The sequence below is a fragment of the Nothobranchius furzeri genome, chromosome 4 (assembly GCF_043380555.1).
Source record: "Nothobranchius furzeri strain GRZ-AD chromosome 4, NfurGRZ-RIMD1, whole genome shotgun sequence".
Lineage (NCBI taxonomy): Eukaryota > Metazoa > Chordata > Actinopteri > Cyprinodontiformes > Nothobranchiidae > Nothobranchius > Nothobranchius furzeri.
Window position 1 is genome coordinate 10,711,823 of NC_091744.1, and position 27,869 is coordinate 10,739,691.

The 27,869-nt window shown below is 41.3% G+C and overlaps 1 protein-coding gene across 4 annotated transcripts in view; it reads right to left on the minus strand.

Moving 5' to 3' along the window:
- The window catches only part of mmaa (metabolism of cobalamin associated A), a 44,414-nt gene extending 17,094 nt beyond the window's left edge, over positions 1-27,320 (minus strand). For 2 of the 4 annotated variants that reach the window (XR_008563842.2, XM_054743658.2), the window contains exons 1-6: positions 27,236-27,320; positions 26,613-27,013; positions 26,246-26,368; positions 23,007-23,177; positions 22,334-22,419; positions 20,285-20,434 (exon numbers count right to left, since the gene is read on the minus strand). Coding sequence is in view for 2 of the 4 variants with exons in the window: in XM_054743658.2 (XP_054599633.1) it covers positions 20,285-20,434; positions 22,334-22,419; positions 23,007-23,177; positions 26,246-26,368; positions 26,613-26,997 (915 nt within the window). In the remaining 2 variants the exon portion in view is untranslated. Of the gene's footprint in view, positions 1-16,841; positions 19,305-20,284; positions 20,435-22,333; positions 22,420-23,006; positions 23,178-26,245; positions 26,369-26,612; positions 27,014-27,235 lie in introns of those variants that run through there. The other 2 variants (XR_001573452.3, XM_015965763.3) reach the window with 2 other exon arrangements.
- Between the last annotated feature and the right edge of the window lie 549 nt (positions 27,321-27,869).

Genomic DNA, 27,869 nt, shown 5'->3' on the forward strand with positions numbered 1-27,869 from the left:
TAATGTCTCTGTTCCTATTGCAAGCCGCCTGCCACTGATAATCAGTAACGTTTTTGTGAAAGGTAAAATTTTGTTACTTTGTTGGTTTGGAGTATTCAGAAGGAAACTAGTTGCTGGAAAGTGTAATAAGTCTAAAAAGGCCCTTTTTTTAACCATTTGGACTTCAAATATTCTTAGATGAAAACTTCTCTTCTTCATCTCTTTTAGGTGCATTATGTAGGAATGAAGAATGACATCTTGTGGTCAGATCTGGGTATTGCAGCCTATTTTCTAAACAAACAAGTGATTTTCTCACTAATGTTCCACCAGTTTCATGGCTATTAGCAGCTGTGCCTCAGCGCCAGAAGATTCAAGATGACAAGCAAAGATGAGTACTACACGGTAAGTTGATATATACAGTACAGGCCAAAAGTTTGGACAAACCTTCTCATTTAATGTGTTTTCTTTATTGTCATGGCCATGACCATTTACAAAGGGGCCAACCAGTGCTAAACAGCTATGGGAACTCCTTCTAGAATGTTGGAAAACCATTTCAGGTGACTACCTCCTGAAGCTCATCAAGAGAATGCCAAGAGTGTGCAAAGCAGTCATCAGAGCAAACGGTGGCTATTTTGAGGAAAAAAGCATATAAAGCATGTTTTCAGTTATTTCACCTTTTTTGGTTAAGTACATAACTGCATGTGTTGATTCATAGTTTTGATGCCTTCAGTGAGAATCTACCAATGTAAATGGTCATGAAAACACATTGAATGAGAAGATGTGTCCAAACTTTTGTCCTGTAGATAAAAACATTTACCTGTAATTTTGAAATGCTGGTAATTGAAAGACTACCTTGAGATATTTTTTCCTGACTATATGATGCTAATTGACCGTTAGCATTGTTAGCCTAATGTTAGCCTCCTGCCTTCTTAACGTGGTATTAGAGTAAAACAAAAAGATGCCGTGGCTTCTTAGGAGTACAAAAAATAATAATAATAAAATAACTTCTGGGTCGCTCCGGTTACTGGCTTAGAAACTTCCGATTAAAAAATGCTGGCGCTGCAGCACTTTCCAGGGCAGACTTGGCAACCCCGTGGTTGCAAAGATTGTAAACACTATGTGTGTTTCAATGTCAGAACTTCAGGGTAAGTTCTGGGAGGGGAACACTGACCAAGAAATTTGATGGCTGGCCCTCAGCTGTTGTTTCTCCAAGCAAATTCAGGTCTTTCAAGACTTTGCCAAGATGTCAGCATATCGTGATTGCTTCAACCGCGAATGATGTCACTGATCAGTGCCAAAAAGCAACCATAGCTGCATTTGGTGAGTGAGAGCAGCTGCGTGAAAATGTGGCATTCTAATTTACTAATGCTGGTTGTTTTGGACAGTAGTTAACCAAAGGCTCCACTCAGCTTTTCCACCGAGTCAATTCCACTACCTACACCTGATCAGGTACCCGGAAAACAGCCTGTTCAGCTGGCCCATTGAAGTGGAAACACATATGTTGGGAAGTTTTGGTAAAATTACCCAGAAGATCAGACAGTGGAAACACTCCTTATGACTACATCCCTATTTAGCTATTTTAGAAGGAGAAAAACTTCCTGAATATTGTACCTTTAGTGACACCCAGCAAATGTGGATTTTGAAAAGTTGCATGTGAACAAATGACTAAAATACAAAAAGCAATCCCACTTAGACAGAATACACAAATTTGAGATATTTGGTCATGATGCAACAAACCATATTTGGTAAAATAAATAAATAAAACTTGATACCAACTATCAGCATGGCGGTGGTGAAGTGGTGATATGGGATTGTTCTGCAACCTAAATGTTGGTTCTGGGCTGCCAAATAGATTCAACTGAGGAGATGTGTGAAAGATTTATCCTGGGGAAGATGACCATCATCCATATTGGAAAACCGCACCCATCCACTGCGTTCCACTGTAGAGACCATGGACAGCTCCTTCAGAGGCAGACTGAGACATCCCAGATGTAAAACAGAGTGCTACTATAGGTCATTCATCCACTCTGCAGTAAGAGTGTATAAAGCTTGGTTTATGCTTGACACATTCACTTTCCGCTTGGTGATGCGGCTCGCGGCTGGAACGCGCTTCACAACGCGCAGCGTTTATGGTTCATGCGGCTTGTCTCTGCGGTGAGCCAATATTCTCCCTAACTGAACGGGGCAGCATGGAGCTCTACAGCATGCATCCAACACTTCACCATAGTAGAAGTAGAAATTACTGTTTACAACATGGCATTCCAGCAGTTTTTAACAGCATCCTCGTCTTTTCCGACAGTGCGAGCTATTTCTCTCCAAGAATTATTAACAACATGTTGATCACGGTGATCTCTGAGAGCTGAATCATACAAATGTCTGTATTTACGAACCTCTGCCATACTGGTTCTTGCCAGTCCACCATGTTTTTCCGCGTCCAACCGTCCGCGTGGTTAGAAAATTTCCTAGGTGCGCGGTGCAGAAATTTTGGGCCGTGCGGAGGCGCGGTGGAGGGGCGTGGTTGTTAAATGACGCAACTTTTCCGCGCAGAGTCGTGCGGACCTCGCGGACACGTCAAGCATAAACCAACCTTAACTCCTCAATTTAACTGGTACTGGCATTATTATGTCACACATCAGAATCAATGCAATATCAAGTATGTGTTCAATACGAGGTGTACATTAGTATGTCTGTGTCCCTTATGCTGCAGTTCTGGAAACACAAGGTTCCTTTTTATTTGTTGTTTTTAGAGATCGAAGGTTACAATAACACTTTACTGTCTTTGTGTGTTTACCTGTAAACATGTTTTAGTTTTTCTTTTCTTTAAGTGTTAATGCTGCTGTAGCAAGTGAATTTCCCCGCTGAAATAAAAATAATTAAATACCAACCAAAGTGAAATGAACACCAAGCATGACATATATCCACAAATCTCTAATAACTGAAGAAAAGGTTCAAATTTTTTCTCAAGGTTTTGGTACCAATAAAACTATAAAAAACGATTGTACCTTAAGATTGTACCTTCAAATTATTGCTGTCAAAATTAGCTCAAAATGATTAAATCACGTGTTTTAAAAATTTCATACAAAGTGTTTGCATTTATGCTTTGATTTAAATGAAAATGTTAATTTTACTCATTTAAAGTAGATTTTTTTCAATTATGTCCTGAGACATAAAACTATAGAAATGGCTCATACACATAAGTCCTGAATAATCTCGAATGGTTTAATCTTTTGCTGAACTTACATGTTCAGAGGCATAATTCAGCTGCCTGTGTTGTTTAAAGTTGCGGCTGGAGGAGACACCTGACCCCCCCTTGTACGTGCCAGACGTCCTCTGTGCTGCGTTCTGGCAGTGTGGTTGCCAGGCCAGCGGTCTGGTACACAGTCCAGTGATGTTGGCATTAATGCCAGCCCATCTGCCCAAGTTGATGTATTCTCTCCTACACCACTGGGGTCCTGGCAAAGCTCCCTGAAATGTCAACCTGGCGTAACAAACCCATGCCACCCCTCGGACCTCACAGGCCTGGTGGTGTGGGGTGCTGCCCCAGATCAGACAGGGAGCCAGCTACATGCCACAACTACAACAATCACTGATGGACTGCTGGGGTGCTACCATCTTGTCCAGGGTGAATAGAGCTTGTCCGGTTGGGTAGAGGATGAACCACTCTCATTACATGCCTTGAACCTTACAAAACTTGGCTACTGATGTACAGAGCGCTGGCCAGTGGATAGAAAGGAACCATCAAGAGCTGAGAACTTATTCTAACTTGTCTTATTCACACCAAAAATAATGGATCTAAAATAAATATAACATGCAGAATATATTGTGCATTGTCTTGGCAGGTCAGGTCTAGGAGGTGATGTGTTGGCTGAGTGTGTCCTGTAGCCCCCTCAGGGTTGAAACTGTGAGCGGTTATTAAATCGGGGAGTAGGCCATGCCAGGAAAGAGGGGAGTCCAGCAGTAGTTAACAGCCACCATCCAGTCAGATCCTCCTTGTCTGCACTAAACACAACAACTACAGCATTTCTGACCAAATGACAGCGCCGTAAAAACAGCACATAACGTAAGACCTTTAAAAGAAATAAATAGAAAAGACATTATGCACCCACCAAGGAAACAGAGCAGGGAAAGATATTTTGACTGCTCTGTGCCTCAACTGCTCACTTTTGCTGAATCTAAGATGTACGCCTGGCAGTTATCCATAAGCACTGAATCATTGCATTTGTGTGCGAGTCTGCTGAGGTGGACGTGTGCATGGATGAGCTGTGGACAGGTATGACAGGCTGACCTCCACGTGTTACCAGAGAGAGTGTGTGGCCCAGTGTTACCTGTCATAACATGGGCTGCCTGAAGCCCCTGAGCAACAGGCTGAACCAGGCCACTGGGCAGCCAGAAATAATAGAGCCTGGCAAGAGGGCAATGAGGGGTCAGATGGAGTAGGAGGGGGTGGACGGCGACAGGGACATATGACAAAGGGAGTCAGAGAATTGAAGGAAGCAGAGTGAGAGGAAGGCAGAACACAAAGTCAGTGGTAAGTGGGTCAATCAAGGTGTAAAGGGAAGAAAGTAGTAGCAGTAGGGGGCGTGTCATACTGTCTTTTAATGAGTGTACATTTACATATCTTTGGATATTGTGCCTCTATACTGTACATTTATTGTACACTATATATGTGCTGTGTAAGATGGTTTTCACAGCTCATATTTGTTTTTGTGAATGCAGTTATTGGGACAGGAGTTCAAGCTAAATTCCACAAGAGAATACCATACCATACCATACCATACCATACCATACCATACCATATCATACCATATCAATTAGGAATATTGTATTATTTTGTATTATACTGTAAATCAAAATACTGTATATCCTGTGTGTGATATTGAATTGCATTTGTTCATGTCATAAGATATTGTATCATTTGAGTTTTCATATTGTATTTATTGCAATGCACCACATCAATCGTACAGTATTGCATCACATCGTATCGAATCATATCACATCTTATTGCATTGTATCGCATCGTATTAGATTGTATTGCACTGCATCATATTGCACCATTTCGTATCATATCACATCACATCGTATCACATTGCATTGTATGACATCACATGATATCACATCGCATCATATCACAATGCATCACAATGTATCGTATCATATCACATCACATCGTATCACATTGCATCATATCACACTGCATCGTATTACATCACATCGCATCATATCGCATCGTATCACATCCCATTTGTAACGTCCAAAAGGGTCAGTTGTCACCTATATATTGACCAGCATAATAACCTTTCATCCACAGAAATAAATCCACTTTCTGTTTGGCCTTCCAAACCCAGAAGGTTCAGTTCAGCGCGTGTTGACATTCCATGAAGAAAAAACATTCAAACAAACATTCTCACCCAGGTTCTTGCACTGACTGTGTGAATGCCAGACGTCAACATTCTTCACTCTGAATAAGTGAAGACTCCACGATTTTATAGCTATAAGTTAAATAATCATATGTGATGAATGAACCAGATGTTTAAATGAAATGTTTGAATTACCTGTGCTTAAATCAATGAATTTGAAATGAATATTGTTCTTACGATGATCCATTTATATCACAAATCACTATGTGTTTGATTTAACAAGTTAATCATTGTTTATGTTTATGTATTTAGCAGACACTTTTGTCCAAAGCGACTTACAAGTGATAATTGGCATGTTGCCCTTGAGGCTAACAACAACAACAACAACCACCAATTTCCAGTTAGTCGTAGGTGGCAGTGAGGCAGCATGATGAATCATGGAGAGGAGGGAACAAGGAGTGGACAGTAGAGAGGGGGAAGGGTGCTAGTTTAGAAGATGCTCTCTGAAGAGCAGGGTCTTCAGGAGTTTCTTGAAAGTCGAAAAGGAAGCTGCTGTTCTGGTAGTGCTTGGTAGGTCATTCCACATTTGTGGAACGATGCATGAGAAGAGTCTGGATTGTCCTGAGTGTGGTGTAGGCACTGTTTACACTCACACACATTACAATAAGATACATATTAAGGTTAAGAATTTTGTATCTGAAGGAAGGCGTGGCTTTCTGAGGGATGTTGGTAAATACTCAGAAATTTGTCAAATTCTGATTTGCCAAACTTGGCCTGAAATCATAACAAAGTAGTTTAATAAAACAAGAACTACTTCCCGAGTAATTCGGTTTCCAGCTGACTCCCGCTTCGGCCAAATGGGGAAAGAAGCCTCTTTTGAAACAAACTCCTTTGACCTTAAGTCAAAACCTTTCTGCAACGCTGCAAGTGATTACAGACACAACAGCTCTTTTCAGAGCTACTTCAACTCAGACATCCACCTTGGACACCTAATCTGCAGACCCCAGGTTGCATCTCATGGCCGGGGAAGCTGAACTCAGAGGAAGCTACTAATCTCTGAGAATTGTGGTTTCAATGTCCGGTGACCTCACCACTCTGACCGCAAACCTCCGGACCGCCGGGTGCAACTCATATAAGGGTATCGTAAGCCTGCATGCTAGTGTCTGATGAGGTTTTCATCAATAACCAACTCTCTAGTTTAAAATAAACAACAAATTCTTTTACACCCAGATTTCACAATTTCTCTCAGATACAAAGAACGGTTGCTACAACATCTAGCTTTCATCACAACAACTCACATCCACCACATCACATCTCATTATTCATATCTTGTCATGTATAAATTATTAGTTTAGGAAAAATTATTAAATTTATTTTATAAACTATATACCGACTCTGAATTAATACGAAGTGTGTTTATGATAAGCAAAGAACCCTAGAATCTTCTGATTAAACATTCAAAGATCAATCAGATTGATATTTCATATTCGTTTGAAATCTCACATTTTATTGGTCATAATTAATATGTATTAATTGCTACATATTGCAGGGTCCGAAATTAAATTTTTTACTCACCGGCCAAGTTGGCCGGTAGATGATGAAAATCTACCGGCCAAGCATATTTTTTACCGGACAAAATTCTAAATGATTTAGATCTACCTAAAGCATGTAATTCTATATTATGTTGATTCCAAACAGAGTGACAAAATAATTAAAACACCAATTAATAAGGAAAACAACTCTTTTGTCATTTTTACTCTTTAGTTTTAGAGATGTTTTTATGAACTCTTTCACTGAAATCTAGTCAGACTCCTTGTTTTCTCTGTCCATGAAGTCTGGCCTCCTGCTTCTGACACCGTCTTTGTGCCAAAGCATTACAGCCTCATTTGGGTCATAGTCCTTGATCTCTGGAGAACACAGCTGCACCATGAGAATATCTGAAAGTGTGTCAGGGCTAGGGTTGTCACGGTAACTGGTGTAGCAATAAACCCCGGTAAAAAAGTAGACAATAATAATAACCGTCTTGTTTTAAATATATATATATATATATTATCTCGGTGGATTACCGTGGCTGCGGTGTAGGCGCGGTGACCCTTACCAGCCACCGTATCATCTGCTGAAGTTGCCGGCGGCACATGCGCACTTTGTTGTTTACGACCAAAACTTTCTTTAAGCTAAAGCTGAAATAATGGCAGCAGGAGACGGCAGCACTTGGGACATTTATTATCCCTCAAAGAAGACAAAGTCGGAAGTACGGGCATTTTTTGGAAATGTGAAGAATGCCGAGGGCCAGTTGTCTGTGAAAGGCAGCAACGCTACGTGGCCATCATAATGTAGCCATTGTCTCACGACTCCGCCGTCTCCAGTTCACCACTTTTCACAAAATCTTCTGGTTGCCACTGGTCCTGGTGGTTTTTCTTCCAGTTCGACGAGTTTTCTTTTGGAAGGCTGGCTGACTCCAGTTAAAAACCGCCACATTTCACCGCTAGTTTTAACACGAAGCTAACGGCTAACTTGATAAACTGATTGAATGGGATAGGTGGAAATGACGTTGGATGCGGCGTTCACGTTTCGAGTACATTTGTGTAAGTTGCATGAAGGCGGGAGGAGTATCAGAAATCCGTGGAAGATGACTGATAAACATAACTAATTTGGTGCAAACATTTACTCGCCAGGTGGCAGGTAGAGCTCAAAAATTTACTCGCCAAATGGAGCGATTTACTCGCATTTGGCGAGTGGCGAGTGTTAATTTCGGACCCTGATATTGTAACACATTGTATTGCACAGTATAATATCGCATTGAATTATATAGTGATGTATTGTATTGTTCTATTGTAGGTCCATTATCTGGGTCTGTATCTGGGGACATCCTCCCTAGCGGTCAAGTGCAGACTGTTGTCTTTGCAACAACTTCAGCCCTAACCCAGGAATCTCAGAATGTGCTCAAAACTCATGAATTTGTAGACATCCATGGGGCATCCCTGTTACTCACATATACCACCTCAGCTGGCTCCTCTCAACATGGGAGTGGAAAGTTTTCGCATGGAGTCCATTTGTTTCGGGCACCACATGTGAATTTTCATGAATGTATGAGTCGGACAGGACGGGATTCTGGAATCATTCAGCACACGCACCACTGTCAGTGTGAATGGCAGTCCATTCGGAAGCCATCTGGAAACTGGACAGCATCTATTCTGCACTTGGTGTGAAAGAGGTGTAAGGCAGAGGCCAGCTGCAGAGGAGACTTGTTTCGGCAGCCTGTATTAGCAATTCCCTTCTTTTGGTCATTACCCAAGAGTCATAACCGTAGGGGAAGGTTTGAACATAAAATGAAGGCTAAATCGAGAGCTTTGCCTTGGCAGTCTGTTGAAGACAGCTGCAATTACTGTTGTATTATCAAATTGTATTTTATTGTATCATGTTGTTACTTCATTCAACTTGTAAGAGTCACAGGGAGCTGCTGCCCATCTACAACAGTCACTGGGCAAAAGGACAGATCGCCGCTCCATCACAGGCCATTGAGACAAGCTACATACAACCAGTCTGAACGCAGCAGCCAGGATCCTGATCCTCATCACCACACAGCCACTGAATCAAATGGTATTGTTCTATATTACATCAGGTCCACCCGTAACACACTGTATCCCACTATACTGGATTGAATTGCACTGTACTGTATTAGTACTGTATATCGTATCACAAGGTATTGCATCATGTCAGTGTGTTTTTCTAAAATATATGGGAAGAGGATGGTTTCTGTAGTAATCTCTCACTGAGCTGGTGTGGTAACCGACCAAATTAGGAAAGTAAAGAAAAACAAAACAAAAATCTCTCATCCCAGTTTTTATCAGACACCCTCAAACAAGAAAAACTGCTTCCAACAAGACAGACCACCTTGCACCACTTCCCATTTGTTTTGATGCCCAGTTTATCTTTGAGAGTTTTGTTGCTGGAACATAGTTGATGTGCATCGGCTCGCCTGCAGAGACTGAACAAACGAATTCACTCAGAAAGACTTGGCAAGCAATTAAAGTGCTGGATTAAGAGTGATTGCAATTTGTGTCCTGAGGAGGCGCTGCCTGCCATCTTGAGAGGTCTCATTAACATGGCTGCTGTGGGCTGTGTGCTGAGCAGTGCCACAGGCAGTTCAAATATAATGGAGACATTATCAACACTAATGTCCTGTACCTGGAGTGGAGAAGATTTTATAACCACTATTGTGATGGGCCACAGGCAGCCGGTCTTGTGAAAAGGGAAAGGTTGGATGAAGATAAGCATTTCTCTGACCAGTGTGTGTGTGTGTGTGTGTGTGTGTGTGTGTGTGTGTGATTTTTTTTTTTTGATAAGCCACTACATGTGGGGAGTCTGAGCAGCTGGATTTCATTAATTGAGTGCTGGCAGCGCTCTGCTCTGGCGGCAGGGGTGAGTCACACTGGTGGGATTGGTCTCTCCCTGATATCATCTTCCAACCATAACTACAAATAATTATTCACTCAAATCCATTACTGGGGGTCAATCAAGTTCCCCAATCTGTTCTAAAGTCCAATTACTGGCGCCAAGGCTGCATTCGTGCCTTCCTGCAGATGAAGGCCTTGCCCACAGGCAGCCCAGTAAATTACACATAGCAAACAGTGAAGTATACATGTGTGGGAGAGTGAGCCTCCCCAGGTGTGTAATAAAGCAGAGGTACATAACTGGACTCCCTGGGGCATTCAGACTGAACCATGAGGCAGACTTCATCAGGTTAAATAGAATTAGCAATGAGATGCACTTTGAATACCAACTGCGTCTCATCACTCTACAGGCTAGAGAGCACACAGCGTGCTCAGAACACCCTGGTATTAACATCCATCTGAGCAGTTGATATAATAAGACGTGTCGCCATAAGGGTCTTCTTATAAAGAGGCTGCACGGTGACCCATCAGAGCAGCATAACGAGCGGGGTGCTGCATCTACAAGGGTGCGCACAAGCTCTCAAAGCTTCGCTGCAGCTCTCCAACCCCATTAGCTCACTAGATCATTTTGTGTCTGTCTTCAAAGTCTGGACACAAGCCTGGAGGAAACGCTTAACACACATTCATCTGTCACTGCAGTGAAATGGTGGGGTAGGCGGCCCAGTTGGAGGAACTGGGTGGGCAAGAGTCATGAGATGTATGGCAAGCCATTGTTACATAAAAACAATGCACACGCGCCATGTTCAATTTCTTCTTACATCAGTAACAGTGCTCCTGCTGGTTAAAATTTGTTTGTTTTTTTGTCAAAACTGAGGAAAAGTCTATAAATTACATACAGTATCTAGAACCCCTTTAAAGTTGGTTTATTTTATATTTCATGACTGGACCAAGTACTTTCACAATTGCTAATTTTCAACATTTCAGGTTTCCTTTGTGGCTTGCCTTCTTCCAATTAACACCGTGGCGCCCGCAAGGGGTGGCCATGGTAACCCCTGGAAAATTGTTGGCTGTTCCCCAAAGAAGACCAACACTCAACATCCCCTTAATAAGTTGCATTCATATTCACACAACCCAAAGTTAAAGCCAGTATAAGTTATTAAAATAAATAATTTATTAGCTTAAAGATGTGAAAAAAAAAGTTTAATAATTATTTCTGATTACATTCTGTCACTCTATATGCAGGCTGAACATGAAAATAGTCTCCTACACCTATCTCCTGCATTACCTTCAGATAGAAAATAGACAGCAAAACTTTAGGATTTGGTTGGACTTGGGGGAAGAAATCAATACATTTGTGACTATTTGAATATCCGATCAGGTCCTGTGGGGTAAAAAATGTGATTGCAAACAATTGCTACATGTGTGTAATAGTTCTGTGACTACCGGTATCATGCAAATGCTGTTGCAGTCCAGTCACAAAGTAAATGACCCAACATTTGGTTGCCAGGCCCTCCCAAAGATTTCTCAAAGGAACTAAACTTAAAAGTACCTCAGACGGGCTGCTAACGAACGTCCAATAACTCTGAATTTCGGAGAGAAACAAAGTTAATTCAAGCAAATGGTTTTGAAGATGACCAAAATTCCAACAACACAAGAGCGAGGCTATGAAACTCACACACGGAAGCTGAGAACGTTTGAGAACACTGAGACATTTTAAAAATTCTTTTCCACATAAAGTTCAGTTTTGTTATATTTTGAGGTCACTTATCCTACGGGCAGGAATTCTCAGTTTCTGAAATATATGCTTTGAATAGACTTTTTATTATAGATTCTGGGTTTGAAGAGTCCTGTTATGTAACAAATTTGCTTGCCATACATGGTGTGAATGTTCCAGGGTATGCACATGATCTGTATGTGTGAGCAATGTGTGTGGGTGGGGAGATGAATGGCTAATCATGTGTGTAAAGAGGGGTGTGAGGGGAGGGTAAATGTGCATGTTGTATGCGAGACTGGAGCTTTGTGCATCAGCATCCCCTCGCAGCTCCCTAGTACCTGCACCAGTCTGACATTACCCCCGATGTCAGGCCTCCCTTTTCCTCCAGATCTGAGCCTAAAGCAACTAATCACCAATACAACCAACATGAAGACAAACACAGATGTGTTTCCAAGGATTTGACATTTTTGTAGCAGCTTGTTTTCCAACAGACTTTAAGGCTTTGTTGGGAAAAAGCGGAGTTTTTTAAATGAAAGCAGCACGATGGCACCATTTAGATTTGTCCTGCAGCAGGGAAGCATTTCTGACTTCAGTCTGCTGACACAAAGAAATCCTGTCAATCGTAAGCCCGTGTGTTAAACAGAGAAAACCTCATCAAAGAGCCAGTCTCTGTCCTGTGCTTACATTCAAGAGATCCAGTGAAATGCTAAACACATGTGCTTGGGCTCTGTGTTTAGGCTAAAATGGCCAAACGCGAGGCAGCGGCATTTGATTTAATCTCCCTTAGTGAAACCGCATGGTGTTGTTTACACTGGTGTGTGTGTGTGTGTGTGTGTGTGTGTGTGTGTGTGTGTGTGTGTGTGTGTGTGTGTGTGTGTGTGTCAGCATGATGGAGGAGAAGGGAGTTACTCAGACCTAATGAATCCATCTGCATTCAGGGGACATTCTTCCTCTCGTATGCAGACAGGAGCAAACGAGCAGCGACCTAGGAGCCCGTCCACTGACTGGGGAGGTGGCTTAGAGACTTAATATTTCCAAAGCAGAGCGGCCAAGGACGTACATAGATTAGTATCCAATCCACCTGATATTTTACAGTTCAAATCCAAACCACTCGCACAGAAAGAGAGCTGAGGTTATGAGCAGAACAGTCACACCTCTTCATCTGTACTGGACAGTTTTGGTGCTGGGTTTTTTTGGGGGGGGGGTATTGCCAAGGCGGAGCAGGGGTTTGGGAACAGAGCTGGGACTACTGCACAGCCTGGGCTCCAGGAGTGGCAGCTGCTGATGTCCTCACCCCTGGGTGACCTGGCACCCTGTGCAACCTCGATGAAGAATGAATGGAGGGCAGGAGGCGGGGGCGTTAAGAAGAGGGCGGGTGGTTGGTGCTGTATGCCCTGCCATTAGGGTAATAAAGTCAATGCTGAGTGGGGTTTGAGAGACCTCTAGTGGTTGGAAGCTCACAAACATCCAGATTGAATCCGATCCATTCGTTCCATCAGTGCAGGTCCAGGATTAGATCAACCAAATAAAATCCTAATAATATAATAAAATCTGTGCTACACTCCTGAGTCATGCTCCGATAATCTGTTGTTGGACAAGCTGTTCACACACTTTAGATTCGGTTTCCTTACACACTTTTCTTTTTGTAAATCCTGCAGTCTGAATTGTTTTCTTTGTGGTTTTATTTTAGCTGGTAAACGAGAACTACAGTAAAACAAAACTAATTTAAGGGATTTTAGACTATTAGTCAATAGCTGTAAAAGGTATTTGGGCTATGTAATTCAGCATGTGAAAAGGCTCTTAATAAAAAATGGTGCAGATTAGAGCTGACTGCAGACTGGCTGTAAACTGTGACTGTAATATTTGAGGCGATCCAGACGCACAGAATGAGGATTAAGGAAAAGCAGTGTAGATGAAGGGGTAAATGGACACATTTCATAACAACCACTGAGTTTGTGCTGTTTTTATCTGTTATATGACCCGTGTGTTTCATATCTCCCAATAAAACTAAACTGTGGTATCTACCAGTTGGCAAGTTTCTTCTTATACTGATTAACAGGTGTTATGTCCATATGAGTTCCCCCGTTGAGATCGGTTTCTTTTCTACCCAGCCGCGAGTCTGAACCATCCACTCGCAAAAAACGCATGTCCTAACCCTTACCCTAACCATACAAAACATAGAAACTGTGTTCCACAGATTCTTTTCATAAATTATAATTATGCAAAACATACATTTTTGGTGGCTAGGGTTATTTTTTGTGAGGGGATGGTTCCAACTCGCATCTGGGTGGAAAAGAAACGCATCTCGATGGGGGAACTCATATCGACATCGCTCCTGTTCCTCACTCACACGAACGGTTACTTTTTAAGAGATGCGTGCTGGGCTTTCACTGTTTGGATAAAAGACACAGAGGACCTGCAGAAGCGACTTGTTGCGACTCTGATCTAAAGGATGCAGCGTGGCGTCTGTGAGGTGGGTGAGACGTCAGATTTAGAAAAGTTAGACTTCCCTCATAGTTTAGATAAAAAGACATCTTTTGGCAAAATTCCCAAATGCCCATAGGTTTTTATTGTTTAAGTCACGTGAGCAGAGTATGTTGCTGTTTAACTAATCTAGAAACTATAAACCCAAATAATCTGAATTTGTGTTTTTATTACATTCACTTCTGATGCTGAAGTTGGTTCCCATTTTGGGTTTCTGGTTTGGAAAAAACACTTCCAACCAGTTTATCACCCCATTTTCATCTTTAATCATCTCTAATTATAAAACTGCAACACATACTCTTCAAACATAGGCTAGAATATTCTGCCATATAGCTTTGTGAAAGTTTAAAGATGATGAATTTCAGTGCTTTGTTTTTGGATGTGGAGCTCATTAGAACTGGTCCAGCACCAGAACTACAACACCCAGCCTCTTCAAACCTGGACCAGATGAGTCTTCACTAATAGTAGAATCTATGAAACACACGATTGCTATTTCTGAAAACTTTTTTAATTTATGAAAGTAAATATTAGTGCTTCAAGTGGAAAAAAATAAGTGCCGGTACTTCCCATAGAAAAGTGCTATTTGTTCACAACTCAGTAGACACAGAAAAAACCAACAGCCTCTTTCAGCAGTGGAAGAAGCCTTTTACAGATGCACACATCTCCTTTTTGTGGATGCAAAGTCATCAGTGAGGTCATACGCTGTGTTACTTCTGAGCTGGTGAGCCAGAAAGGCGATGAGGGGACTGTGGATGGCTGGTGTTTACTTAAGAGATGTTTTTCATTAATCTCGAAGATTTCGATTAACGAATGACTGGAAAAACTACCGGTACTCAACGTACCCAGGAAAAATGTCCCGGTACAGAGAGGTACAAATAAGAAGTGCGTACCAGTCCACTTAGAGTGCTGAATAATAAATAAATATATATGAAAAAAAAATTCCTATCTCACCCTCCGCCAGTGGTCTAATCCTTCCGAGCGTGGGTCCTCTACCAGAGGCCCTGCAGCTCGAGGGATCTGCAGTATCTGTTCCTAGAACTGCACTTTTCTGTGCTGAGACGTCTGATCCATTTCCTGAGATCTGCTTTAGCCACTCTTCCAGTTTGGGGGTTACTGCTCCGAGTTCCCCGATGACCACGGGCACCAGCAAAGTCGTCACCCTCCAGGCTTTCTTAAGTTCTTCTTTGAGGCCCTGGCACTTCTCTAGTTTCTCGTGTCCCTTTTTGCTGATGTTGCCATCTCATGTTGATGACCGCTTTTATTTAATTGTTTATTTATTTATTTTACATTTTTCTTGCATCTGGACCACATTGGAACTGGTCCAGCAGGTCTGCTGTAGAATAACCTAGTCCAGGTTTCAAGAGTATTGTAGTTTTACAGTTGGAGCAGATCAAAGATGCTCAGGGTGGAATAACTGCTTGATATTGCCCGTTCTAAATCAAAAATTAAGAATGGGAACAAACTTCTTTCACGTTGCATTTCTTATGATAAGCCTCCTTCTAGAAAATGCTCTCACACTCAACGCAACATTGACTATTTTAGCAAGACAATCCCAAACCACACCCTCTATGATGGGACGCTAACATGGCTTGTACACAGCTCAGATCTGCGACTCCCCTCTCTAGAATAAAAAATAAATAAAAATCTATTACCTCACAAGTTTTACTTCCTTGAGATGCTATTTAAATAAATTCTGTTCGGGGACAGCGGGGCGTAATGTTGTTTCCCATAGAGGAGAACGCATTCGTGGATGGCGTCACGTATTGTTGCTCTTGTTGGACGTCTACGACAGCGGCTGTGCTTCCCCACATGGGAATGAGCTCTGGGAAATTCAGGCACTTCAGCTCAGACCAACATTTTAGTTTGTGAAAATCACAGATATTGTTCTTTTGTAAATTTAAAAGTTTTTTTTTTAATCTCATTTTACTCTAAGTACCCACTGTCCCTGGCAACATGTCCAAGAGAACATATTTGAGTTAGGCTTAATATCTGGAAAATGTTAGTGGTGATGTGCAACAGTGCAATCACATCGGGTTCTTGTGGTTCCTGCATCAAACGTCTCCTTTTCCACATGAGTTATGTCCTACTGCATGCTAATGCTGGCTTACGTTTAGCAGAAAGCACGCGATAGAAGTGTTGCATCATAGTGAACTAAAGCTTTAAATGTTTCCTTTGTCTTAAAGCTCCATAGAGCGAGTCTGAACGAATAACTACTTATTTTCCTTATTCTTCCCCATCTTCACCGACCTCTCTCCACACAACAGAGCCCTGTGTGACGTTGTGGCAGGAACCATCGTTGTGCAGCACCGCGTGAACAGATAGACACAAGACTGCAATGACGAACTCTTTAAACCAGCTTTGACTGTAAAAGGGTGCAGCACTTCTAAAGTTGTATCCAAATCTGATTCATTTACACGATCAGACTCCTGATTTCCTTGGAGAACAGGACTGCACTTTAAAATGATGACAGATACAGTCGTGGTTAAATTGTAGTAAATATTTACAAGTAATGTCTAGAATTGTTTGTTTATTTTATCTTGTAGGGCTAGATCTGCATGGTGGCGCAGTGGTTAGCACTGTTGCCTCGCAGCACGAAGGTTGCAGGTTCGAAACTCGGCTGCGGCCTTTCTGCGTGGAGTTGCGTGTTCTTCCCATGCATGCGTGGGTTTCCTCCGGGTGCTCCTGTTTCCCCCACAGATCACAACACGCCCTGTAGGTTATAAATTGTAAGTCGCTTTGGATAAAAGCGTCTGCTAAATGAACAAACAAACATAAACATCTCGTGGAGGTTTGTTTTATTTGACATAAATGTTGATTTTGTGTGTTTTTAGAAAGCTTTTAAAGCTTGGCGTTTTAATCTCACTCTTAAAACACTCTAGTTAGTTTTATTTGATTTTTTTCCCATTTTCTTAATAATAATAATAATAATAATAATAATAATACATTTTATTTGAGGGCGCCTTTCTCAAACCCAAGGTCACCTTACAAAGATAAAAGCAAAAAACAACAGAGGTTAGATAGGGCAATAAGAACAAACAAGATACATAAAAATCTGAAACAATTCTAAAGTCTAGGTCTAAAGGGAATAAACTTGTTTGAATAAGTGGGTTTTGAGGTGTGCCTTGAATAATGGAAAAGAGTCCGTATTTCTAACGGTAGAGGGAAGTGAGTTCCAGAGCTGTGGAGCAGAGCAGCGGAAAGCGCTGCTCCCCATGGTGGTAAGGCGAGCTCGAGGTTGAACCAGATGAAGTGCAGATGAGGATGGGTGCAATAGTTAGTAAGTTACATAGATAAAGTGGAGCCATGCTATGTACAGATTTAAATGTAAGTAGTAGGATCTTGTATATATCCTGGTTTCTATTGGCAACCACTGTAGGTTTTTAAGAACAGGAGTGATGTGATTTCTTGAGGGGGTCCCAGTAATGATGTGTGCTGCAGAGTTCTGGAGAAGTTGGAGTTCATGAAGGGACTTAGTTGGGAGACCAAACAGAAGGGAGTTACAGTAGTCGATGCGAGAGGTGATGAGACTATGAACGAGGATTGCAGCAGCATGAGGCGTGAGAAAAGGACGGAGTCTGTTGATATTGCGAAGATGGTAATATGCGACTCGAGTAACACGGTTAATGTGAGATCGGAATGAAAGTGTACCATCTAGTATGACACCAAGACTTTTTACCTGTAAGGATGGGTGAACTGTGGAGTCGTCAATATTGATAGAGAAGTTGGGAGAATTTTTTAAAACAGAAGCGGTGTCAATGAGGAGGAGTTCCGTTTTATTGCCGTTTAGTTTTGGTAGGTTCTGAGAGAGCCAAGATCTAATTTCAGATAGACAGTTAGAGAGGGAGATTGGTGGAAGGGATGCATTTGGATTGGAGGAAATGTACAGCTGGGTGTCATCAGCATAGCAGTGAAAATCAACGTTGTATTTGCGGAAACTGTAACCAAGGGGGAGCAAATAGATGATAAATAAAAGAGGGCCTAGAACTGAGCCTCGATTTATTCAGAAACGCTTTGTAGTTCCTATATGCAAAATGTTATATGTAAATAAAATTCCCCTTATGTAAAAAATAACCCGTTTCAGACAAGGATGATTTATTGTAAAGCTAAATAAACTGTTTGCATGTAAATGTGTCTCCAAAGGAGCAGCAATGAAAACTGTAGAGTCAAACTAGAACTCTGTTTGTTAGCCATCACAACCTAATATTTTGTATTTATGAGCATTACCGATTTATGCATCCTTCCAAATGGCAACAATTTAACTCCAATTTAAAATTTATTTCATTTTTTTAAACTTTGTGAAAAATCATGAAAAACTAGCAAATTATCTGTATACAGAATAAGAGACGACCTATTTTTGATTTCCAGATGTGTTTTTGTTAAATGTACATTAGTACACGTATCTGTGGAACTCCGATCGTGGCCTTTCTGGCCCTAGAGAGGAGAATACATGTCATTACATCACTGAGGGTCTCAGGAGTAACGCAGGTAGACTTAATCACTCACTTCTTTTTATTATCATTAGCATAAATCAGAGAAAAGCTGTTACATTATAAACACCTGAAAAAAGCTTGTTGCTTTTCTAACGTTTTAAATCACATCACTGAACGCGAAATCCATTCATGACTTATTGTGGAGAGGGTAAATATTCTGCAGCGTTGACTGTGAGTAAAGTGGGACAAAAACTGTAAAACACATTCTTTTATAACACTCTTTAGCAGTTTGTCATACAGGATACACAAGCCGACGCGTCATCGTTTCTAAAAGTGAAGAACGGTGAAAATATTTCTTCAGTCGTAATAATAAAACCTTTAAAATCCTGACTTGGTGGGTGCCATCTGCAGAGAAAGCCATCTTCTCGGTTCTTACAGCACAAATCAAATGTGTCCTCCTTCCATGGATGAGCAGCAGTTCTCTCCATGTGGTCTGAAACTGTTCAGTAGAAGTTTCTACTGAGACTTTTATCTCAGTCATTTCAAATTTAAATACTTTATTTTTGTGTAAATAAGAAGATTAGACCCACGGCTGTTTGATCGGTCCTCCACACACCAAGGAAACTGTCCTCCCCCGAAAGTGAAGCTGCAGCCATCGCTATGACGACGCTGAGAAAGCTTTAAGCAGCAGGTCAGCAGCAAGTCCTGGAGAGATCACTCCTCTGGTGACCTGCTCCTCCAGGCGGGGCAGAGCCTCTCTGACACTCGGGTGATTTTGGAAGTGACACAGGACATTCTCCTGGATCAAACTCCACATCCACACCTTCTGCTGGGCCCTCCGGCGGCCCTGAAGCTCCCCGCTGGTCAACACAGTGTTCCTGAATGACTCCATCTTGGCCCAGGCCTCTGGGATGCCCTCTGAGCTGTGTGAGGAGGCTCGCACCACCTGAGGACGGGGTTTGGGAGGACAGGGTCGAGTTTTGTGTGTGGATTTTAAGCTTCAGTTCATCCAAAGGAAGTTTCTACACCAAAGAAATAATATCCCTATGTTCTGATTCTTTTCTTTTTTAGGTAAATGACGACAAATGTCAAATGAACTTTTTAACCATTCATGGTAGAATCTTCTAGGAGACTTTCACACTTAATGTTTTCACAGTTTAGTTTGTTCTCTGCAAACTGAGCTCCTTTTAGCCAGAAGCTGAAGGGATAAATCTGAACTTATGAAGAAAAGTCTCTCTCAAAGAGAGAATAAATCACATGGATTCAATTACGCTCTGATGAAACCAGAGTTGAATAACTAATAAAACAGTCTTTATATTTAAAAAAACAAACAAAATAAACACCCCACTGCTCCTGGGATCTTTCAGACAGTTAAATAGCAGACATCTCAGTAAAGACATCTGTATAGTAAATGTAAAACTGTATTTGTTGTAAAGAACATTACTTGGAGGTTTTAAGGGCTATGAGGATAAGAAACTGAAAATAACTCATTTATATGTATTATTTGTATAATAAGACTTTGCTATCAGTGCTGCTACCTCACATAAGCAGAAAGTCTTCTGTGCGACATTTAGAGGCTAAAACAGCATCTGAGTAGTCAGAGGGGGGGGGGGGGGTCTGGCAGCTCGCCCAGTAGGCAGTTTCTCCTCTGGGATGAGAAATCAAAGGGACAAGGCCAAGCAGAGGGTGATTTGGGACAAGCGGGGTGAGGGGGAGGAGGGGTGAGACGCTACGTCAGAACTACCATGATACTGACAGCTTCATCATCAACCCTCCTCCTCTCCTGGATTCTCATGTTAAATGTGCAACACAGGCACACACACTTATTTTAATATCTTTGATTCCGTCTGCTTTCATGTTTTAGTCATGACTTCACACACACACACGCGCACGCACGCACACACACGCACACACACATACACACACCTCAGGGTTCCAGGACTTGGAGTTTCTCCTGAGCAGCTTGAGGGCGCTGGTGTATTCGCTCTGGATCCTCCTGGCCGGCACCACCAGATCTCCATCAGACTTTGTCACTACCACCAAATCAGCACGCTCAATGATGCCCCTCTTGATACCCTAGAGAAATATTTTAGCAAAGTCACTTATTACTTTATTCTACATCTGACATCTACACATTTAAGCTCCTGAAAGATGTTTGGTTATCTAATCATTATTGAAATCAAGTCTGTGAGTTCAAAAGACCAAGGTCACTCATTGTTTTCAACACATTAGCAGTGGTTCTAGAAAACATGAATGACTTGTGAGTTGATCTCGGGGGGGGGGCTCCTGTTTCAGGAACTAGAAGTGAGCCAGAGAAGTGGTGAGTAGAGGACAGAAGGATATCGAGTCTTGTTTCCTGATACTTCAACATCTTGCCTCTGATTGGCTAACAGCAAGATGACTGTACCACTGATTCTGCTTTGCAACGGTGATGTTTTATCTCCACAAATAACTTAAGCCTGGAGGAGTTCTGCCATGCGGTGGAGTTGCTAATGCTAACAGTTAGCTTCTGCTAGCGGAAACGTGCTTGGCTCTCTCCTGGGAGCAAAATCATCAACTGCCTTTCCCATCACAAGCTAAAATGGGTGAGTCCATGAATGCTAATTTTCAGCGTTACGTAGATCAGACTGGCTTTTCTAATCAGAGTTTCCCCGTTTTCTCCGGCTAACGCAGGAAGTAGGGGTAAAAGACTATTTTCACATTTAGACTACATGTGAAACTCAAAAGTGACTGGTTGTAAGTAAAAAAACGGTTTCTTTGTGAACTTGGTCTTTAAAGTGTTGAATATGACAATTCTTCAGTTGCAATTTCCGCTGCACAAAAGAGGTCAAACCCATTACGGAACAAAAGTGACCAAATTAACATTTAATAAGATTCATTAGCGACAGAAAACTGAATGCAGAGAAAGAATCGTTCAACTGCACTTGAACTAAAGTTGCTTTAAAGGCAGGGATTTGGATCCATTGTGAGTTTAGAGGGAATCAGTTTCAGCGAGAGACATCAGAGCATGACAAAAGCTCTGCTGAGAGAGTAGGAGGGTCTAAAAATACACAAACATCAGTTTGGCTAAAATAACCTGATTAATACACTCTCCTAGTGGTAAAGCACGGTGGCAGGAGTGTAATGATTAGTAGAATAAGTACCTTATTTAAAGGCATCAACTAAAATGTCTGGTTGGCCTCACCAATAAACAAACAGAACAAACAGCCACCTAACAGAGTCTTGAATCCCTGGTTAAATAATTAGTATTAGAACTGATGACGTATTTATACCAGAATAAAGTGAAAGCTATAATCGGGTAAATGATGCAGTTTGATTTGATGCCAAAAGACAGAAAGAGGAAAGCAGCACTGTCACACATAGAAAATTTTCTGAAAAAATAAAAACTTTAAATGCATCCATCGCAGGTCAAATTTATGTCTGTTTGAATTCATAATAATAAATGTAAAGAAAATCTGATGTGAAACCAAGATTTAATGACATTGTTTCACATTTCCTCTGTGCTAAATAAACTCACAGCTTTGCTTCTGAAGTAAAAAACACAACGGTTGTTATTAAAACAGATGCCAGCTCACCTCAGTGTCTCGCTGTAATCACAATAATATGAATCATAATGAGCTGTGCTCATTAAGTCATTAATTAAGCTAATTAACTAATTAGCATACCGTTTTTTGCCAGCATTTTCATTTTTATAAATAACAACTTAAAAAAAGACTCATGAGCGTAATTTGACATTAATACCATGGCGTTAGGTTATGACTAAAGCAGTTTTAAAGTTACATTTTTGCTTTCTTGTTTACTTAAAATTTGTCAAAAAATGATCATATTCAAATCAGGGCTAAGTTTTGTATTTTTATTTACTTTTTTAAAATATTTGTAACCAAATGTATGTAGGTGAAATTAATTTACTTTTGTAGTTGCATGACGGCAAACATGTATTAACTTTTAATTTATCTGCTGTTGCGTTTCACTGACCTGGAGTTCGTCGCCACCTGCTGGTGGAATCAAAAGCACAAACATGTCAACCATGTCTGCCACAGCGAATTCAGACTGACCAACACCTGAAAAGTGATGAAAATACTTTAAACTCATCATATTGGATCACCCAAGTATCACGAAACGTTCTGAAAAATCTGATTATCGTGTATCAACTCCTCCTCCCCAGTCTTCATCTAAGCACACATTATAAGGCCCAGGGGATCTGAATACTGCGTCTTTTACACATGAAACTTCTACAAAAACACACAAATATCTAATAAGCGGGTAGAAGACAAGTGTTTCGGACTGTTTGAAAACTCAAACTCCTCTGAATAATCATGAACTTCGACAAACTTGAGATTCATCACAGTGAATAAATTTTACCCTGAAACACAGATTTAACGCACTCGTCAAAGCGTGTCAGCGTCACTGAAAATCCAGAAGTGTGTGCTGACACTTTCAACAAATACTTAGTGTGACTGTCACTTTTTCAGAGCACCATCACAATGAAAAAACTTTGAGCGCTGGAACTGGAGTCCGACTTTCTATTCAACTTGCATAAATGAGTAGCTAAAATGAAATGTAAAGATTTTTTTTATCACAGTTGAACAGATAAAATGACAAGTTTGGAATAATATTGTGGCTGGGGTTGGACCTTGCTAAATCTTACCAACAGTTTCCACTAGAATGATGTCATATCCAGCCCCCTCACACAGAACGATGGCCTCGTTGGTTGTTCGAGTGACACCGCCGAGCGTTCCTGAGGTTGGCGACGGCCTGATGAAAGCATTCATGTCTCTTGAAAGCTCAGTCATACGAGTCTTATCACCCAGCAGCGACCCTGCCGAAAGAGGCCGAAATGAGTTTATAATCTGTGATAAAGAAGTGAGGCTTGTGTTTGAAATAAACCTTAAACTGAATGTAAGGTGGTGACTGCTGTGAAAAAGTACTTGCCCCCTTAGTTTGGGCTTTTTGTCACACTTTTATAATCAATAAATACATTTCAATATCAAAGATAACCTGAATAAAAACAACAAAAAAGCAGTTTTCAGGGTTTAAAGTTAAAGTCCCATTAATTCATCACACACTGGTGAAATTCATCTCTGCATTTGACCCGTCCCCGTGGGGAGCGGTGAGCTGCAGCTGTGGTGCACGGCAGCTCTGGCCGCGCTCGGGAACTATTTGGTGGTTTATCCCCCCTCTTAAAGCGGAGCGTCAAGCGGGGAGGCATTGGGTCCCATTGTTAAAGTCTTTGGTATAACCGGACTGGGACTTGAACGCCAATCTCTCAGTCAGAGAGGACACTCTACCACTAGGCCAGGTAAAGCTATCCGAACCAACATGGTCTTGTGTTAAAAAGCTCCTTAAGTCATAAATGAAATAAATAATTCACATTAGACCCGGTTACTGCCAATAAAATCTGACAACATGACATTAGCAAAAAGGTTTCAAAAAGCAATTCACTTGGTTTATGGCTAGGGTAAGAATTCATCAATAGCAAAGAGAGGGGGTACAAAGGTCCTCTCACAGGGGTTGAGAACATCTCGACTATCCCTCAAGACTTCCGGAAAAAAGCCATCGTGAGAAAATTTTACTATTTGGAAAGTTTTTTTGTCCCATTGCCTTTTGCGTGAAGCTAACTTTGCACTAGAGATAGACCAAGATGGGTTTTTCTATCGTCAATTCTGATGTCATTAAGTTCTTAGAGAAGAAGCTAAGAGCTAAGAGGCCTACACACCTTTAGCCTGATTTCTACATCTCTGTCAGCTTTCCAAGGGAGAGACGCACACGCATTGACAGATTTTATGCTCTCGGACTTGTCCGTCACAACAGAGCTCGTAGCGCTTTTCTGTGGTATCATGCCACCATTACACTCATGTATCCGCTCCATGATATGTGTTTATGTATTTCAGACTTTAAACACAAACAAATGAGTCCTTCATTCTCCTCCACCTCCAAACCCACGTTTCCTGTCATTTCCACCAACAAATAAAACATTTGCTTTGTATTTTGTCGTGGGTGGATAGACGTTCATATTTTCAGACATTTTCCATGAGGTGTTCTTCAATCTGTTCTGTGTCTGTAAATTAAATACCTTTATACTTTTCAACGGGGCAATGGCGGTGCTGTTGATGAATTTACAGGAAGCGGCGCCCTGACCTATCATGACCTGCAGTTAGGGTTGTCACGGTGTGAAAATTTAACCTCACGGTTATCGAGACCAAAATATCACGGTTTTCGGTATTATCGCAGTATTTTTTTAAACGTGTTACATTTTCAGACAGCTAAATAAACCCTGTATATCAGGAAAATATTGTCCTCAGTTTGTGTCTAAATTTTGCCTAAAATTTGTTATTTTGTAATTCTCTTGTTTATTTGTTTACATTTTTCCCCTTAAGTCTTTAAAATACCAATATTTGCCCATAACTTCTTATGTTTTGTCTGTTTGATGTCATCATTTTAAAAATATTAGATCAGATGATACTCAGTACTCAAGTAGCCTTCTAATCAGTTACTCGTACTTGAGTAATAAACCCTACATCAGGAAAATATTGTCCTCGGTTTGTGTCCTTCCGGTGAGCTTTGCAGATTTGGGAAAATGTCATAAATTCATAATTATTCTCGGAGAGAGACCAACTCTTATCTGCCCCTGGGAGCCCCGTAATGCATAGCGTCATTTCAACATGGGGGTGTCCGCGACACGGTTTATATGCAGGTAGCGGCGCTGCGGCTGCTTTATATAGCGACTTGTTGCGCTCTCCCTCAACCCAAATCCTCGGATCACGCATTTTAGCTAAAACGCTAACGTTAGCTTGCCTTGCGTTGACTGTAGAGTTGTGGGTGATGGTCACGCAGATGTATCATGAGATTTGAAGCTTTGCTGCCTTTCACAGACACTTTTTCTGCACGTGCTGCGAACAGGATAGCCGTCTTCTATCAACTGTCCCTCGGCATTCTTCAAATATCCCAAAAATGCCCGTACTTCCCACTTTGTCTTCTTTGAGGGATAATAAATGTCCTGAGCGCTGCCGTCTCCTCCTTTGGCCATTATTTCAGCTTTAGCTTCAAGAAAGTTTTGGCTGTAAACAACAAAGTGCGCATGTGCCACCGGTAACTTCAGCAGATGATACGGTGGCTGGTAAGGGTCACCGCGCCTACACCGCAGCCACGGTAAACCCACCGAGATAATGTAGTTTTTTAAAAACAAGACGGTTATTATTATTGTCAACTTTTTAAATTTTTACCGGGGTTTACTGCTACACCGGTTACCGTGACAACCCTACCAGCGGTCTCCGTCACTTTTGACGAATGTTTAAAAATTTGGGCATGTCCTCATCGCCCTCTGTGAGCCTGTTGGAGAGCCCTTGCGTTGATGCATAATGGAGCTGCGCGTCTCCACACCGAAGCAGAAACAGAAGTAGGAATCAGGCTTTAGAAGTAGCCTACAAAATCACGGATTGATAGTGGCCTGGCTTTGTTGCTTCTGGACTTTTAAGTAATATTTTTTTTTGTCCAACAGTGTGGATCTTTTTATTTTGTGGCTTATTTTGTATCAGTTGGCTCAAAGAAAATCCTAGAGGAGATCGTCCAGCCAAGCTGGGAACCCCCCCAAGTGTAGATTAATTAAAAACATTTTACATAGAAGAACAGATCAAAATTCCAGCACTGTCAATTACTGCATGAGTATTACCACCACTTATTAAGTATAGGGGTCAGCTACAATTCCACATAGAGCCAGGCTGGTCTGGATAGCTTTGTTCCCTTCATTAAAGAAAACTGCATTTACTCCAGTTGTCTTTGTCCGATACTGAAATTTGTAAGCCAAGCTAAAACATTCCAGCAAAGAGATCTGTAAGACAAATGCCTTCTTCACAGCAATGTACATGAGATGAGCGGTGTGTCAGTTACCCCCTGTGGTGCAGGAGGAAGGGTCGACAGCCAGCACCGCCACTTTATGTCCACGACCTGTTAACATCTTACCGACCACTTCAATGAAAGAGGACTTCCCAGCTCCAGGAGGACCAGACAAGCCTGGAGGAAAAAAATATTCCCGTCAGATTTCAGTTGTGGGAAAGTTGTTTTTTTTTTTTTTTTTTAGATATTGTAGTTATAACAAAATGGAGACGTCCAGACATTGTCAAGTAATCACAGAAAAGCTGCGATTATGACAAAATCTCAGAATTTCACTCATCCTTTCTGTGAACCTTCCCTACAGAGCTTAACAGTCTTCTGGTTTGACACAAACTATTTAAATTCAGCTTCACAAAACACAGACCTACTCTGAAGGCCACTGGTTTCCCTCCATTCTGGTTCTCCTGCTCCCTCTGGTATGCCAGAACCCTCTGCAGGAGCACCTGGGCCAGCTCCTTCTTCCTGGGGTGCTGTGTCTCCACCAGAGTGATGGACTCCGCCAGAGACGCTCGCTGTCCTGAGATCAGTCCACCATATAGTTTATTCAGCAGTCTCTGCTCAGGCCCGCTCAGGTCCTGGATGTGCTGGCTGACTGCTGCGCTGCTCACACTCCTCCGATAGACGAAAGGGAGGGAACACACCCAGACCCTTCGGTGAAGGCAGCATGTTAACGGTGTTGTGGTGATTTGGGGAACAGCTGTTGAAGCTCGGGAGAAGAGGCGAAGAAAGCGAACGCCAAATCCTCTCATTTTATGGTAAAGACGTCTAGAGGAAAAACGTTTATACTTTACAGAAAATCAGATAAATGAGATAACACCAGCGATTAACAGCGGCATCTGTTAAGTGTATCCTTTTAAAGGGTTTGCTAGTTTACGGACATGTTTATTCACCTCACAGTAAGCTACTCCGTACGTTACTGAGTTTCACATAAACTGTCAAGAGAAATGTTCAAAGAAAATATGCAGAAAATCCAAAAGACACACTTACTATGACCTCGAATGAGCAGTAAAGAGGTGTTTCGCGTGATATGTACACCGAATTGCATTCAACCGCTTCCTGTTTCCGGTGACGTAATAAAATAGTCAAATACATGTTTGCTGTGTAAATAAACGAACAAACTTCTTCACGTTATAAAAACAAACTAAACTCATATAAATAAAAAAAGAGATAAATAATCGAAAAGATGGCAACAAAAGATGACAGTTTTTGCCAGTAGGCGGCAGCAGAGGATAATTGTTACGTTGCATTGTTTGAAAAGCACACAAGTAGCCTCGACAAAATAAAACAAATTTTAAATACTAAAATATAGTGAAATAAAACAAATGAAACACATATAGAAACATTTATATTTTTGCATTTGAAAACTACTAAAATAAATTATAATTTTTATTGTACTCCTTAATATAGGTCCAAAATAGTAATTTGTAATTATAGTAAAAATAAACTAAATTATTAAAAGTATCAACCTACATCAACAGACTACTGAAGAGACCAAATTACTCATTCTATAAATGCAAATGGTTTCGTTGATTTTACATTCATTTCTAAATTTTGCATTTTACTCAGTTCACTGAGAACCCGTTTTTTACTTGTTTCATTTAAAATATGGTCTTTCTGAGTT